Raw genomic sequence first — 17709 nt, forward strand, 5'->3', positions numbered from 1 at the left:
GACAGATTTTCATACATTTCATTGTTTATCCCAAAATAAATAAAAATATGGTTGTTATAGTCATTTTTCTGGTATTGTGAGAGGAAAGAAATTCAGATACATCATTCAAAGTTATTCTGAGCCACTAGCAGATTCTGAATTAACATATTTCATAATTCCCAGTTTGTGACATTATCTATCTGCCTATTACTTCATAAACTATGGATCTTTATAGACTGATTAGTTTTCTTTCAAGCCTGAAAGAAAACATGTAGATTTTTTTAATGCAATTTTATTGCCCTTCTTTGAAAAATAATCAACATGACACATAACACATTTGTTCTAAATTTTATTTCCACTTTGGATAGTTAATGTTCATTACCAGTATGTGCATTTATTAAATTAATATAGTAAAAAAAAACATAGAGACATTTTAAGTCCAAGGTTTCCTATTCTGTTTTCATCTGGTGTCTCTGATGCTGATTTTATTGGTGGCATTCCGGTAGAAACTATTAAATCAAGCACATACCGGCTGATTAGCAGGGCTTCCTTGTGTCATTCCCTAGGTAAAGCAGGTAAAATGAAACAATGAATGGATATATCCTCAATGAAATGAGAGAATCATGTTTGAAAGCAGGATTGAGGGATCAAAAACTTTTTACAATTATTTTAGAACATAGATGTGTCTAAGGCTGATTCTGAGTACTGCATTGATCCCTGAGCATCTGTGTAGTTTGCTTTAGAGGGTGTTCTTTCCCTATTGCTAAGTGCAAAGATTCTCTTAAGACCTTTATTCCCTGTGGATGGCCTCCTTTCAGCCTAGTGCCTATGTGTATTCAGAGGCCACTGAAATCAGTGACAGCAGATACACTAGAATTACTGTCATTCATTTAACTAACTACCTTTGAATAGTTTATCAGCCATGTCCCTAAATGTGAAGGAGAGGAAGTATGGGTGAATGCACTCATAATATTCAATATACACATGTGAAAATAGAACTAGGTAAATTGAAAGGATAGTGGGAGTGGCAGAGATGGAGGAGACATTGATCAAAATGCAGTGTACTAACAAAGTGACATGCTGAATTTAAACTCTTTTGTACAAGTATTTAAAGATAATTTAAAAATTAAAAAAACAAACACAAAACTAAAGAAAATAGACAGGCACTGGTGGTTCATGCCTGTAATTCTAGCCTCTCAGAAAGCTGAGATCTGAGTATTGTGGCTCAAAGCCAGCTTGGGCAGAAAAGTCAGTGAGACTGTTACCTTCCATAAACTACTCAGAAAAAGTGGCACTGTGGCTCAAGTGGTAGAGCACTAAGAGCCCAGGAATAGCACCCAGGACTTGAGTTCAAGTTTCAGGACCAGCACACATAAATGAACACATAAACACACACACACACACACACACACACACACACACACACACACACACACACACACACACACACACAGAAAAAATAAGTATAGACTTTATTCTTCAATCAGCAGTTATAATTCTGCCGTATCATCAGTTTCACTGGAACCCTGTTTCTTGGGGGAGAGGGGGAATCTCCAAAACCACAGCAAAACTGAAGTGGTTGGAAGATTGCAGTGCCTTCATTTCAACTGTGAGAAGTTAATGATATCCCCAATCTACAATACCCAGTCAAGGCACAGTCAATGCAAGAATAAACTTGTCATTTACTCTCCATTCCCTTTTATCCCTAAGCACATCCACAAATGTAATTGTCCAACTCACTCTGTCCTCAAGTAATCATGTGAATTGAACAGACGGATGCCTTACCTGCCAGCACAGAGATGACTTGCCATAGTGGCTTAATTCAAGTTGTTCAGATATAACTGGATCAGACTTTTCACATACAAAATGGAAATACCCCTTTGAAAGATGGAAGTTCTGAGTTTCAGAAGAAGACCTTCCTAGTAAATCTCTGCCCAGCAACTGATGATGCTAATATAATATGCAGACTGGTTTTTCTATATTGAAATCATCCAATCCAGCACCAAACCAATGAATATTCCTTACTTGGGAGGTGGATACAGAAGAGTCATAGCTCTCACTGGATAAAGAAAATCTACTCCACTGGCTCTCATCTTCTCCTAATTTCCAGCATGATGTGCCTGTGGCTCTCTGGAGGATCTCGCATGGCAGCTCTAACTAACCATGATAATAATGATGTTGAGTCCTCCCCTGGCTTGGGCTAGGAACACTCAATCTTAGTGCACACATTATGGGCTAAACAAGTAGGGATTGTGGAAGGAAGGGTGTTAACTGGGTCATGGTTTCCAGGCAGCGTCCTTTAAAAATTGTGGTCTTTTTTCTTTTTAAGTGGCTACGTATGTTTATCATATGCATCCCAAATAATTTCCACAGAAGAATCCCCCACACCTCCATGTATGCTCTGTCTGTAGGCTCTACTTATGGTGCCTTTATAGAAACCATTTGTTCCCAACTCTCCTGCAGTGAAACCTCTCCAACATTAAATTCCTTTCCCTGAAGGGCCTGACAAGACTTAGAAGCGTTGTTGTTAAAATACTTCCCCATACTGCCCTTCCCTGGTTAATGCCATCTTATGTCAGAACAAGTTTTCAAAGAGAATTAGTAGAGTCTCTCCTTCAGATCCTGTGTTCCATCCTCCACAGAATCAGTGATGTTGCTGTCTCCTTCACATGTGAGATTGTGCCAGGAGAAGTCTTCTATCAGCTTCTCTTCCCCCCGCCCCCACACCCCAACTCCAATGTCTATGATGTCTGTGTCCCTCTGGGTCAGGTGTTCTGATGGAAGGTGGGATTAGCTCCTACTTGCTTCTCTTGAAAGCATCCTGTGACTGAGGTAGAAACCCTTAATACTTATAATGCTCTTATCGATAAAGAGAATCTATGAATTGTTCTTGGGTGCCTTGAAGTATTTAAGGTGTATTGTAAAAACCTAGGACATTATATTGCATATTTTAAATCTATTTTGATTCTTTTTATGTGAACACTTTCTTGTTCATTATCTGACTGCCAGCCAAAAGAAAGGAATTCAAATTGTGGAGAGTAAATTTTATGGAACTCTATTTTGGTCATCTTAAAAGTAGTAAAATATTAACAGTATCTTATGATTCAAAGTATATGCCTAAACAAAGTTCCAGAGAGGTATGGAGGCTGTTAAATTTTGTCATGTTGAACATCAATAAGCAGGCCAGAAGAACTCACTGTTCTGTAGATTGCTGGTGAATTTCATGGTTTCCTTAATTTGTCCTGTTTCCCTCAATTTGCCATATGTGACAAATAGGATCTCATCTACGAACTTTACTTTCCCCAGATTTACTTGGAAAAAAGAGACTCATGGTTTTTTAAAGCTCAAAAAATCCTCATTTTCAAAGTATTTTGAGTCCTAAGAGGGTCAGAAATGGAACTGTGGTATCTATACATGTTTTGAGACATCACGGATGGAAATATAGAGAAGGGTTTTGAAAACAAAGGTGAAAGAGGAAGAAAGTGATGGATATAGAGACTGGAATAATCCAGAGCAAGACTGGGTGGAACAGGAGAGGGGGTTATAAGAATGAGGCTGTGGGAAGGGCCAGCAAAGGAGGAAGCCTTGTTTGACGTGAGTCCTGAGACTTGTGGGGAAGGGAAATTTAGAGCTCTGTGGTTGGGGTGAAGGTTTAGGGAAGGTGGCATGAAGGAAGTAAACTATTTAGTAGGGTCATGGGTTTTATCTACGTAACAAGTATGTGACATAGTACACATATCAAATGGTTTTAGTTCATATATAATTTTTACATGCAAATATTTTACTTGTAAATGAAAATATTTTTTAAGAATTTAGTCAAAATTAGCACAAAAATGCCTCAGAACAGATTTTAAACAATTGAAACAAATTTGACCAAAAGTAAATGGCTAAAAGAAAGCTAAAAAAGGGGGTTAGAGGCATGGCTCAGTTGGTAGAGTGACAGCCAGTGAGTGAAAACATCAAGTACTGAGTACCAGCCCTGTTCTTGGATCTAAAAAAAAAAGAAAAGAAAAGAAATTAAAAAGCTAGACAAATTAATTTAAAGTTCTTTTGATCCTTACCTAAAATAGTGTTAACTCTAATTTCAAATCAGTGTCTGGATCTTAAGACTCCATAGACTTCATTAACATACCATTTTTAAAGTGGGTTTCAGAGAAAGGGGTATTATATACACTGTCAAGAAGTTAGTATGGAAGTGGTGCTGTGGCTCAAGCAGTAGAGTGCTTGCCTTGAGCTGAAGAGCACAGGGACAGTGCCCAAGCCCAGAGTTCAAGGCCCACGACCGACCAAAAAAAAAAAAAAAGAAGTTAGAAAATCCTGTTGTATTCCATCTGAAGTGTCAGTTTCAAATGTAAGTCAAATCAAAATCAAATAATCGGTTACCAAGTTATTTCAGAGTCTAAACATTTGAATCTAATGTCTCTATTGCCACAGACATTTTATGTTATTATTCTTATTGTTGTTTTCATTATTATTTAGGGGTACTGGGGTTTCAACTCACACTTGCAAAGCAGGGGCTCTGCCACTTGAGCCATGCCCCAGCAGCAGCTTTTATTTTTTTTTTTATTTTTTTTTTTTTTTTTGGGTCCGGTCATGGGGCCTGAACTCTGGGCCTGGGCACTGTCCCTCAGCTCTTCAGCTCAAAGCTAGTGCTCTACCACTTGAGCCATAGCGCCACTTCCGGCTTTTTTCTTTTTGCTTATGTGGTGCTTGGGAATCGAACCCAGGGCCTCATGCATGCAAGGCAAGCACTCTACCACTGAGCCACCTTCCCAGCCCGCAGCTTTTATTTTTTAAGGAAATTGAGAATTTAAACTTTTCATTTTTAAAGTTACACATAATTCAAAGAAACTCTTCCTATTAGAATTTAAGAAGGTGGTATTGATGTCTTTTCTGCTTGACCTAGGGTAATAAATGTACTTTGACTTTCTTCCTTAAGTGAAGAAACAATTTACCTTAGCTTATCTGAGACCAGTGGTATAAGGTAGAATGAAAAAAATATATATGGCCAAAATATTTCAATGAAGAATCTGCTGAGAATAGCAGGTAATCTGATGTAATTGACATGACTTTCCTTTGACACATTTTCATGCATAGAAACTTTCTCCAAGATGGAGAATCTTCAGGGTTGTTCAATTCAGCAGACTGGTGACCTTTCCAAGTGAGGTACTGTGATGAACTAACTCAACTTGTACTATTTGCTATCACATAGAACCCAACTGAAACCCCAATGTAGAATATTCTAGCCTGACAACCTTGCAAGAATTGTTTAGTATAATTTCAGACTCTTCATTTGGAGAGATGATAGAATTAATACAAGTAGGATGTATATAAAGCTCTTAGGACAATTCTGGGTACAGTGTGAAATATGCAAATCTCAATAGAGACTTTAATTGCAGCATGTTGAATTCTGCTAGCACAAGTAGCGAAACAAAGAACAACTGCTTGTCAGAACTATGACAAAGTGTGAGTTAATGTTGAACTTCGTGTGTATAGTTGCCCTTTGGAGTACATTCTGAATCTGTGTCATTGCATTTCTATCAATATAATGTGTGATCATCAATGGTAGAATCTTATTTCACAAATTATACAATTTCATTATATGGTGTAACATCATCATCATCATCATCATCATCATCATTCATTGCATTGACTTGCCTGAATGCTTGAGAGTGTATTAATTAGCAATTTTTAGGATAAAGTAGATGAGGAGGAATAATAGAAAGGAACATATCCTCAATAAAATGAGGATGTCATCATGGGAAGCAGGACTGAAGGACTGAACTCATTTCCACATACTGTATAACTATCCTAAAGCAAAATTATGGTGTCAAAGGCTGGCTTGGAATCAACAGAGATGGCTCACCACAGAGGTGTTTCAGATTGCAATTAGATCAAAACTTTAAAAAATCATCTAAATCAATCCTTTTAATGAAGGAAATTGGAACTTTCAGAAGACCTTCATACTATAACTCTAACCATCAACAGATGATGCTATTCATTGTTGAGGCTGATTGGTTCTTCACCTAGCACTAAAGAAATGAGCACCTTAGTTCTTACTATTTAGGATGTGGGTGGAGTCAGGTCCCAGTGCTCACTCAGTGAGGCTGGTCTACAGCTCTGACACCCCTCCTCTCCTCTTCTCCAGCATGGTGTGCCTATGGCTCCCCAGCAGTCCCTTCAAGGCAACTCTAACCCTGATGCTGATGGTGTTGAGCCCTCCTGGGGCTTTGTTCAGGGACACCCGACGTAAGTGCACACCTCAGGTGCTGAGCTACTATGGGTGGGGGATGAAAGGGGGATAACTTCCTCATTTTCTTTGGGCCTTTTATATTTTTAAAGAATTTTTCCCCCTGTGGCTACTTGTGTTTATCATGTGAATGTCAAATTATTTCTACACAAGGGAAAAAAAGGAGCCTGGATGTTTGCCCTCTCTGAAATCTATGTATGGGACCAACATATAGGCCATTTCTTCACATCCTCTCTACCCTCACACCCAAAAGAAGCATCTCCAGTCTTTGATGATGTCTTCTTAGGGATTTGGGAAGCCTTAGAACTTAGAACTTAAATTTAAAATAATTTCCTGCCCAACACTTCTCTTGATACTGTTGAGTTATCCTGGGAGAAAGGAAAAGTGTCTCTGAAAATTTTATGAGGCATGGAAGAGTTGGAGGTTCTCTCTAAGAGATTCTGTGCTATGTTTTCACAGAGGGATCAGTGATGTTGGAGCCTTGGTATTTGCCATTCTCTTTTCTTTCTTTCTTAGACACTAAGAAGTCCTGGATCACTGAAGTTCTATCTCCCACAAAGTCATAGGGTGGGAATACTATGTCATCAAGCTGTTTACAGCTGTGCAATATTGTTGGCCTGTACTCATTTCCAATAGCTTATTTTTCATTCTTCTCTGAGACCTTACCAGAATGACCTTGATTGCCCATATTTCTATAGTCTTATCAGAACACTTTAATAGCCTCTGCCAATGCATATTTATTGAGTTCAAGAAGAATAGACAGGCTTGATTTAAAAAAAAAAAAAAACGGGCTGGGAAGGTAGCTCAGTGGTAGAGCGCTTGCCTCACATGCATGAGGCCCTGGGTTCGATTCCTCAGCACCACATAAACAGAAAAAAGCCGGAAGTGGTGCTGTGGCTCAAGTGGTAGAGTGTTAGCCCTGAGCCGAAGAGCTGAGGGACACCACCCAGGCCCAGAGGTCAAGCCCTATGACCAATCACAAAACAAAACAAAACCTATTTGCAAATCCAGGAGTTACAACCCTTGAAAGTGCACTTGAAAAGGAACAGAGACAAGGGCAAGCTTACCCAGACAAATGTCCTATTTAGTTCTCATTCTGGTCTGCTTTATGCAAATAAAAGCTGCAATTTTGCCCATTCCTGATTGGTTGATTTTACATACAGCTTTTTTATTGATCAGGTCCAGATTGCAAAACAAGAGTATTGGGAGGCTGTTCATCTTAGCAGCTAAAACAAAGACATGGATCTGTTTATGGTTTCCTCAGGAGCACAAGAGTACTTTGCAGCCCCTCAATCAGCAAATGGCTACCCAACTCCATTCTGAGTTTAAACCAGGATAGCTTTCCTTCTTGGGGATGTAACTTTTTGAAAAACTTAAGATTTGGGCTTCAAATAAAATGAATTCTTCATAAAATGAATTCTTCATACCAGTAGCTGCAGTCCCAACCAAGGCTGTGGGCTGAAGGGAAAAATCTTCCTAGTTCCCAAGGGGCAAGCAGGATGGGACTTGGCTTGTGGCTATAGCAGCTAGTAGTTCTGAAGATGCAGGATGCTAAAGGAACTGTCTTCCACCCAGTGAGGTGCATGCCAACCCAGAGCCTCTGGTGGCAGCCAGCCTAAGAGGCATCTCCTAAGCAACATGTCTTCTAGCGACAGCTACTGTAGTCGTTTGGGGTCTTGGCACTGGTAAGATCCAAAGCAAGTTCCTTCTTTGGAGCAGAGCTGCCACTGTGAAACCAGTCAGCTGCCCAAATTTCTTAAAGCCTGCAGGAATGACTGTTAGTAACAATGACAGTTAGAACTGCCAGTCAGCTGCCTTGGCTGGGCTTGCTGGTACTTTCCCACTTCTGTAGGGTCCCCATCCCCGACTAGGGAGCTGGGATTGAAGCTGCAATTGGCTTTGTTCTTTCCTCTAGGTTGGGTTTGGGGGAGGGGAGGAAGGGTGTTTGTTTTTGCTTTACTCTCTGTGCTGCTTAAGGTTTCCATCCCTTGCTAGCTGATTTCCAGACAGAATCACAGCCAGGCACCCGTAGTTGGTCCTCTTGGTAGTTATCTATCCAGAAAGTCTTCCATGAAGTGTATGTAGTAATTACACACTAGGACACCAAAGCTAGATCTCTTCATTTCTATTGAATATTTGGTTCTGCTTTATTTGATAATCAAAGCAGTTATAAAATAAAGGGGGCAATATTGCCCGCTTTTACTTTTTTATTTTTTTAGTTATCCTTAAGTAATTGTGCAAGGACATTTCAATTTAACTTGTTAGTTTGTGAGCACAGTGTATCTTGATCAATGTCACCCCTTGCACCATTTTCTTTTTCTTTTTCTTTTTTGTTGGTCATGGGGCTAGAACTCTGGACCTGGGCACTGTCCCTGAACTCTTCAGCTCAAGGCGAATGCTCTACCACTTGAACTACAGCACCACTTCTGGTTTTCTGGTGGTTTATTGGAGATCAGAGTCTCATGGACTTTCCTGCCCAGGCTGGCTTTGAACTGTGATCCTACAATCTCAGCCTCCTGAGTAGCTAGGATTACAGGCATGAGCCACTGGCATCCAGCCCTTGCATCATAGTCTAATACTTTATATAACTGTTTCGAGGATTGAAAGGTATGGCATATATAAAGCAGTAGAAACATTGCCTACTAATGACCAGGTACCAGTGACTCATCTCTGTAGTCCTAGCTACTCAGGAGGCTGAGATCTGAGGACCACAGTTTGAAGCAGCCCAGTGAGGAAAGTCTGTGAGATTCTTTTTTTTTTTTTTTTTGGGGGGGGGTCCAGTCATAGGCCCTGAACTCTGGGCCTGGGCGCTGCCCTCAGCTCTTCAGCTCAAGGCTAGCACTCTACCACTTGAACCACAGCGCCACTTCCGGCTTTTTTCTTTTTGCTTATGTGGTGCCGAAGAATCGAACCGAGGGCCTCATGCATGCAAGGCAAGCGCTCTACCACTGAGCCACCTTCCCAGCCCAAGTCTGTGAGATTCTTATCTCCAATTAACCACCAGAAAACTGGAAGTGGCACTGTGGCTTAAAGTGGTAGAATACTAGCCTTAAGCAAAAAGAGCTCAGGGACAGTGCCCACGCCCTGAATTCAAGTCCCATGACTGAAAAAAGAAAGAAGGAAGGAAGGAAGAGAGAAAGAGGGAGTGAGAAGGAAACAAAGAAACAAAAAAGAGAGAGGAGCAAGCAAGCAAGATTTCCTGGTGCTCCATTATCCCATGGATGTTGTCTCAAAAATATCTCTCAAACACCACTATTACCATCCATGCACCAAGCTTTTCTTCCACTTTTGCACTTTTTTTTTCCTCTTGTGGTACTAAAGGTTGAAGTCAGGCTACCACAGGACTTTTGGTACTCAATTGGAGATAAGAGTCTTAGGGACTTGCCTGCCCAGGCTGGCGATCCTCAGATCTCAGCCTCCTGATTAGCACCCCCCTTCCCCCCAGCCCCCCAGCCCAGCTCACACCGTGTTTCTGTCCTCAGCACGCTTCATGCAGCAGTTGAAGGGTGAGTGTTATTTCCCCAATGGGACCGAGGGAGTGCGGAGCGTGACCAGATACATCTACAACCAGAAGGAGTTCCTGCGCTTTGACAGCGACGTTGGGGAGTTCCGCGCTCAGACTGAGCTGGGGCGACCCATCGCCGAGGAACTCAACAGCCAGAAGGACGTGCTGGACAATTACCGAGCTTCAGTAGACAGGTGCAGAAATGACTATCCATTAGTTGACATACTCCTGTCATCACAAGGAGGTGAGTGTGGGGCTGGGGACAGCTAAGCTGCGCGTGCGCGCACGTGAGTGTGAGTGAGTGTGTGTGTGTGTGCACCTCCCACCTTTCCAAGGTTTCTTTTTTTTCTTTTTCTTTTGTGTGTGTGTGAAAATACCGTACAGAGGGGTTACAATTATGGGCAAGGTAATGAGTACATTTCTTATCAAGCATTGTTGCCTCCTCCTTTGTTTCCCCCAAGGTTTCTTTTAGGTGAATGTTTCTTGCTTTCTTTGTCTGTATATATTTACGGCATTGAAAATTGCAGAACTAGCTTTTTTAACTTATAATTTCGTGGCCTAGCAGACCTAGATACTGTTTCTAGATAATGCTAATACTATTTAGTGACACATTTCTTTGTATAGTTAAGGTAATTTGCAACCGAGGCCCTTTAGTTTGATTTAAAAAAATCTTTTCCGTAATGACACATAATTAAAAACTTCTTTTTAATTTTACTTTCTGTCTTTTTTTTTTTTTTTTTGGTCTGGTTATAAGTCTTGAACTCTGGGCCTGGGCACTGTCCCTCAGCTCTTCAGCTCAAAGCTAGCACTCTACCTGTTGAGCCACAGCGCCACTTCCAGTTTTCTGGTGGTTAAGTGGAGATAAGAGTCTCACAAACTTTCCTGCCTAGGCTAGCTTTGAACCACAATCCTCAGTTCTCAGCCTCCTGAGTAGCTAGGATTACAGGCGTGAGCCACCCAATTGCCCAGCCAATTTCTATGTCTTTGATTTCTGTGTCTCCTGAACATAGTTCACTTTTATTGGGCAATTATCATCACTGCTCTAAGAATCATTATTGTCTATTAGCTGAGGATCCTGAGGTTTTTTCTCAGTTTATGGAGTTTCGTGCAGTAAGATTATTAATACTTTGTTATTTGCTCTGGCATTTTCTTCAGATTATGGTTTATATTTCTATTACTTTCTATGTTAAGAATCTTAACAGTTTTATTTAATTATTTAATTATCTAATAATTATCTAATTACTTAATCAAATAATTAAATAAGTATTTATTTAAAAATTCTGGAAAGTTTCTAGTTTTTTCCAATCATTTTTTCCATATTATCTTTTTTGCACTTTTTATTTTTATTTTTTGTTGTTACTACAAAGGTGATATACAGAGGGGTTATAGGTACATAAGTCAAGTCATGAGTACATTTCTTTTTGGACACTGCCACCCCTTCCCTCACTATCTCAGTTTTCCATATTATCTTTTAGTATTTGTACGGGAGAGTTTCAATTCCACATGTCAGTTTATGAATGAACTCATTTTGATCAATGTCACCTCTTTCAATAATTCTTAAATGTGTCATTTGCAGTAGTGAAGCAATACTTCCCTTTAAATTCCTCCTTTAAATAAATGCTTTCATTGAGCATGGTCATATGAAGGGTTGTCCTAGCAACAAAGCACATGTTGTAAGTAAGCAATGAGTCCAAGTCCATAAGTCCAATGAGTCCTGTCCATAAATGTCAGTTTAGAGAGTCGGAAGATCACAAAAATTCTAATAGTAGGCATGCTCATTTAGGAAAGGAGATGGGTTCCTCAGCTGAGTGTAAACCTAAGAACTCTAAAACTCTTTCCTTCTCCTCAGGATTCCTATGAATTTACCTCTACATGCATCTGCCTCCCAGGACAGAATCAGTTCTGATGCATTTTAAGGTGTGTGGTTGTTTGGTAGCATTGAAGATCCATCCACATTGCTTTGAGTCATATTTTCTCTCAAAGTAAACAAGGGGCATAAATATCAACTGTATATTGAAGACTACATTCCAGTCACTGCTTTATACATTTCGGATATGTTAATCTTCATGTGAAGTCAGTATCAGTATCTTCCCATGCAAGTAGGAGAGCTGTGGCACAGGGCAACATAGAACATTCCTCCAGAATCAACCAGAAAAGCAGAGCCTTGATCTAAACCTAACCTGCCCAGAAATTACACTTTTCAAACAACGTTTATTAACATGTATTGATTGTTACAGGGGGATTTCATTATGATACTTCCATGCATGCACGCAATGTACCCTGATCAAATGCACCGCTCTATCTCTCTCCCTCAGTCCTTTGCCTTCTCCTGAAAACAATTTTAACAGGTTGTATGTAAAGTACAGAAGCCACACTATGTGCTTTGCAAAAGTTTGAACCTCTTACAATTTTGGCAATGGATTAATTACTTTAAGCTATGGGGGGGGGGGGGAAATCCCTACAGTTTTTTCTTAGTATTTGTGAAATTGAATGAACTCCTGCTATGAGGACTCAATTCGAGGTTGCAGCAAGCTTTGAGGAGGCCAGAGATTAGAAAAGCAAAGGACCAGGGCGGACTGTTCTACCTTCTGAGTTCTCTCCACTTTTCTCTTCTAGTTATGCCTAAGGTGACCGTGTACCCCACAAAGACGGAACCCCTGCAGCACCACAACCTCCTGGTATGCGCTGTGCATGGATTCTACCCAGGCAACATTGAAGTCAGATGGTTCCACAATGGCCAGGAGGAGCAGGCTGGGGTGGTGTCCACAGGCCTGGTCCAGAATGGAGACTGGACCTTCCAGATCCTGGTGATGCTGGAAATTATCCCCCAACAGGAAGACGTCTACACCTGCCACGTGGAGCACCCCAGGCTGGACAGTCCAGTCACTGTGGAGTGGAGTGAGTGCAAAGTTTCCCAGCTTATAAATTCTATCAGTGTTAGGACTGTCCTCGCCATACTCCCCATTTTCATTTGCCCATGTTCTCGTCTGCTTTGTTCGGCACAGATGGCTGGCAGTAGCCCTGTCACTGTGCTGATTCAAGGCCCTGGACATCTTTAATTATAACCTCCATGATTGTTCTAGCGTAACACTAGCTGGGCTTTCCTACATAGTTAAGAGTAGAAAAAACCATGTTGAACTTTACTACCAAACCCTGGAGCCAAGAAGGTGCCTGACTCTGAAATTTGATGAATATACACCGAGTCAATTTCAATTTTATGAAGTCACTTTGATCCTGACTAGTATATACTTCTGTTCTTCAGACCCAAATCATAGCCGTTTATTTTGTCTGCCTGCCACCCAGAACCACACTTCTACCTCTTAGTTTCCCAATAAATAGCACTCTGTACAATTCTGGATCTATCAGTATCAGTGCCCCGCTGGCTCCTGGGGAAAAGATAACAAAACTAGAAAGCAGTTATAACTAGAAAGAGATACACATCTCTCACTTAGCCTGTAACCTGGCTGACAAGTGGAAAACAGAGACCAAGTCTTGAAAACCTAGCTTGCTGCTTTGAGTATCAAGAAGAAATGGAAGTGAGAAAGGATGCAAGTAGAAGAAATGAAGAGAAAACCAAATCAAGCCATTTTCTTGTGATCAGAAGTGGACACAAAGAATTGGAATTCATGGGAAATGGGGAGTGAGGGAAAGGCTGAGATTAAAGGGATAGAGAACTCTGGGCGCCAGTGGCTCACACCTGTAATTTTAGCTACTCAGGGGGTTAAGATTTGAGGATTGCAGTCCAAAACTAGCCTGTGCTTTTATCTCCAATTAACCACCAGAAACCTGGAAGTAGAGCTTTGACTCAAGTGGTAGAGCACCAGCCTTGAGTAAACAAGCTCAGGGACAGCTCCTAGGCCCTGAGTTCAAGCCCCACAACTGACAAAAAAAAAAAAAAAAAAAGACGGCTTAGGTGTTTTCTGGGTGACAGTGCCTGCCTCCAAAATTGTATTTGGCTGTCCTAACTCTCAGTACCCCAGAATGCGACCTGGTTTGGAAATAGTGTATTCACAAGAGATAATCAAGTTGATAAGATCCTTATGCTGGGCCCTAATCTAAGATGACTGGAGATTTTAGAGAGAGAGAAATTTGGACACTGAGAAATACACAGTGAGGAAAGATAATACAAAGACCCAGGGAAAATGCCACCCATAAATCAAGGAGCACCCCAGGCTACTAGAAGCTGGGAGAGAGTCCCTTCCAGAGAAGATGCTCCCTCACCATTCTCAAATGGAACTAGTTCTGTCAACACTGTGATCTTGGCCTTTGAGGCTCTGGAACCCTGAGACATTAAATATCTGTTTGCCAACTGGTTGCAAGACTTGGTTACCTTCCTACCTGTCAGATGTTTGCAAGCAAGAAGTAGTTGAAAAAGCAAAGTTTTTTTTTTTTTGGTAGACCAAGCCTGCCAATGCAGTCAGATAAAGGTCACCAGTGCAGCAGATGGCATGATTTGGGTTTTCTGGCAAGAATAAGAACAAAAGGAACCTGTAGGGTTTTGGTCACAGTTCTGGAAGGGAACTAGAACAAGACAACCCCCTTAGCATCGCAGTTTCTACAAGTAACAATGAAATACTACAGGTGTAGCTACTAACAGGGTTTACTGGGCACAGTGTGAAACTGACCTACCAATAATGGGATAGATTGGACTTTTGTCTGTTTTTGGTGCCATTAATGAGGCTTACACTCAGGATCTGGGTGCTATAGTCACAGCTCCATTCTAGCTTGTATGTGTGTGTGTGTGTGTGTGTGTGTGTGTGTGTGTGTGGTTAATTAGAGATATGAGCCTCATGGACTTTCCTGTCTAGGCTGGCTTTGAACTGTAATCCCTAGCCCTTAGCCTCTTATGCAGCTAGGTTGACAGTTTTCATTACTGCCTGTCTGTGTTTATCATGACTTGTGAAGAGGAGCGATGCAGGGTTCCTTCTGACATCCAAAAGAGCTAATCTCAGCTTTGTTTTTCATCCATGATAAATTCTTCAGCCTCACTGGGTCTCAAACTGTTTGTTTATCTGGTGGTGTTTCAAGACAGCCATAGTTAAGTTCACAGCTTGAATTTTACAGCGACTCAGTGGGATTTTAAAATGTTTCTTCTACAGTGATATTCACAAGACACTATGTTGGAAATGAACTTTACAGCTTGGTGGGAAGGGGAGCTGGGGGGGAGGAAAGTGGGAGAAAAATGAGGAAGGAGGTAACAACGTTCAACAAGAAATGTACTCATGACCTTACTTATGTAACTGTAACCCCTCTGTACATCACCTTTACAATAAAATAAAATTAAATGTTAAAAAAAAAAAGTCTTCTCAGGCAGGCTTCTTCTAATGCAGGCTTCTTCTGGTAGTTCTCAAGCTCTGATTCCCAGGGTCTTAACAAGGAGAAGTTGGATTTGGAGTGAAAAATCACTAAGCCTAGCTTCTTCTCCCAGGGGCCAGATCTGGATCTACACAGAGGAAGATGCTGAGCGGAGTTGCAGTCTTTGTGCTGGGTCTGCTCTTCCTTGGGGTGGGGCTGTTCATCCATCTCAGGAATCACAACGGTAAGAAAGATGTCTTTGCTGAGTACTAGTGGCTCACACCTGTAATCCTAGCTACTCAGGAGGCGGAGGATCGCAGTTCAACGCCAGCTCAGGCAAGAAAATCTATGAGACTCTTAACTCCAATTAACCACCAAAAAAGCCAGATATGGAGTTGTGGCGCAAGTAGTAGAACACCAGCCTTGAGAAAAAAAAAGGGGGGACAGTGCCCAGACCCTGAGTTCAAGGTTCAAGTATGTATGTGTATATATATATTTGTGTGCATGTGTATATATATGTATATGTATATAGGAAACATGTGTATATGTATGTGTGTGTATACACACATACATATACACACACATCTTTGATGAGATTAGTTCTCAAGATATCTATCAATGGCCATGTATGAAGTCTTTCTTTAAGTGATCTCAAATGTCCTGGAAATTTATAAATCGTTTCTGGTTAATTATATTGAAAGGTTAAGCAGCCTAGAAATATCAACCTGAGAACCGGCAACAAATGAAGGAAGAAAGAGACATTTATCACTGGCTTCCTGGGTCAGCTGGTCTCTGTCTGCGCTCTGCTTTCTGCCTCACCTGGGTGGACTGTATGCGAAGGGAGGCTCAGGTGCCAGGAGGGAGCTTGAGGACTTGAATTTGGGGACCGTTCACCTCCATGTTTGTAAACTCCTGTCTCTCTTTTCCTTTCTCAGGACGCTCTGGACATCAGCCAATAGGTAACATCCCTTCATCTCCTCTCAGACACAGATTTTCTTCCCTTGAAACAGATGAGAACAATGACAAAAAAAAAAAAAAATGGGGAGGATTTTGGATCCAAATTTCTGATGGGACAATTTGTCTAAACCTTCTACTTGCCACTAATAGAAGGCCTGGGCTCTGAAGAGCCATGGCCTTGGGGGAAGTTTCTACGTGTTTCTCTTCTTTCTGCAATGCTGGGGACCCTGAGATGGGAAGGGAAGTCGTTTGCAGGGTTAGGCCTGAAACACCGCTGCTCTGTGTCTCCTGCAGAATGCCTGAGCTGAAGTGGAGGTGACGGCACCGAAGGAGGGACCTCTGTCCCCACCGCTCCAAGTGAGGAAAATGCGTCTCATTCATCCAAACAGAGAATGTGTCTAGGACCTGGTTCTCTCCTGCTCCATGACCTGACAGGTCATGTGCTTGCTGAGGGCCTTGTCCACCCCGTGGCTAACCCCATGCCCCAGTACCTTCCCCCCATTCTCTCACGGATGCTTTAATCCCTCCCTGCCTCCCAGGCATCTGAAAACCCCTTTGCCACTTTTCTCCATTATGTTTTGCTCAAATAAACAAAGAGTGGAAAATTATCTGCTTCACACAGTTGGGTTTTTTTGTGTGTGCATGTGTGTGTGTGTGCATGTGTGTGTGTGTGTGTGTTGGGGGGGGGGGGACTCCTGGGGCTTGAACTCAGGGCCTGGGCACTGTCTCTGAGCTTTTTTGCTCAAGGTTAGCTCTACCACTTGTGCTACAACTCCACTGCCAGCTTTTTGGTGGTTAATCGGGAAATAAGAATGTCACAGACAGGAGCTGGGAAGGTGGCTCAGTGGTAGAGCACTTGCCTTGCATGCATGAGGCCCTGGGTTTGATTCCTCAGCACCACATAAGCAAAAAGAAAAAAAGCAGGAAGTGGCGCTGTGGCTCAAGTGGTAGAGCACTAGCCTTGAGCTGAAGAGCTGAGGGACAGCGCCCCCCACAGCTCAGGCCCCATTACCGGACCCAAAAAAAAAAAAAAAGAATCTCACAGACTTTTCTGCCCAGGCTGACTCTGAACTGTGATCCTCAGATCTCAGCCTCCTGAGAAGCTGGGATTATCTATACAGTTTTAAGGACAAGAAATAGGAGGGGAGAAAGGAGGATTATTTCACAACACAACAATATTTCAGGTCAATAAAATGACCTGTGTGACACTATAATAACAGATATATGACTTCATATACTTATCAGAACTGTATAATACATAGTGAAGCCTAATGTAACTATGGATTTTGGTTCATAATAAATAGCATTATTAGTTAATCTGTTGTAACAAATGTAGAATACTAACACAAGATTTAAATAACAGGAGCAACCTGAGGGGAAGGTACAGTTACAGAAGGGGCTAATCACAGCTCCTTATACTTTCCCCACAAGTTTTGTGTGAACTTAAAATGGCTCTAAAAAACAAAGTCTAAGAAATGTACTCACCTGACTTATGTAACTGTAACCCCTCTATACATCACCTTTATAAAAACAATTAAGAAGTAAATGGGGGGGGAGTAAAGTCCATTAAACAATCTTTCTTACATTGAAGAACATAAATTTAGACAGATTTTTTTTCTATACTTCTATACGTTTTACTGTGTTCTCAATTGCAAACCTTGCTTATTTTAGAATAAAAGTTATACAAATGTGCCTAAATTGCATCCTCAATATTCTCAAGGTG

At 41.3% G+C, this 17709-nt stretch overlaps 1 protein-coding gene across 1 annotated transcript; it reads left to right on the forward strand.

Moving 5' to 3' along the window:
• The first annotated feature begins 6085 nt into the window (after positions 1 to 6085).
• Positions 6086 to 16603, forward strand: LOC138828195 (HLA class II histocompatibility antigen, DRB1 beta chain-like). The gene is made up of 6 exons (XM_070024036.1): positions 6086 to 6228; positions 9712 to 9978; positions 12351 to 12632; positions 15163 to 15273; positions 15965 to 15988; positions 16281 to 16603. Exons 1-6 carry the CDS (start codon positions 6129 to 6131, stop codon positions 16292 to 16294), a joined length of 798 nt encoding a protein of 265 aa, XP_069880137.1. The 5' UTR covers positions 6086 to 6128; the 3' UTR covers positions 16295 to 16603.
• Positions 16604 to 17709: the final 1106 nt, after the last annotated feature.

The sequence above is a fragment of the Dipodomys merriami genome, unplaced genomic scaffold (assembly GCF_024711535.1).
Source record: "Dipodomys merriami isolate MVZ:Mamm:240054 unplaced genomic scaffold, mDipMer1.0.p SCAF_16, whole genome shotgun sequence".
In the NCBI taxonomy this organism is placed as follows: Eukaryota; Metazoa; Chordata; class Mammalia; order Rodentia; family Heteromyidae; genus Dipodomys; species Dipodomys merriami.

Excerpts from the sequence above, each read along its gene's own strand:
- LOC138828195 (XM_070024036.1), top strand. The coding sequence starts at position 6,129 with ATGGTGTGCCTATGGCTCCCCAGCAGTCCCTTCAAGGCAACTCTAACC. Across the intron at positions 6,229-9,711 it reads TTTGTTCAGGGACACCCGAC|CACGCTTCATGCAGCAGTTG; the intron begins GTAAGTGCACAC and ends TTCTGTCCTCAG. Across the intron at positions 15,274-15,964 it reads CCATCTCAGGAATCACAACG|GACGCTCTGGACATCAGCCA; the intron begins GTAAGAAAGATG and ends TTCCTTTCTCAG.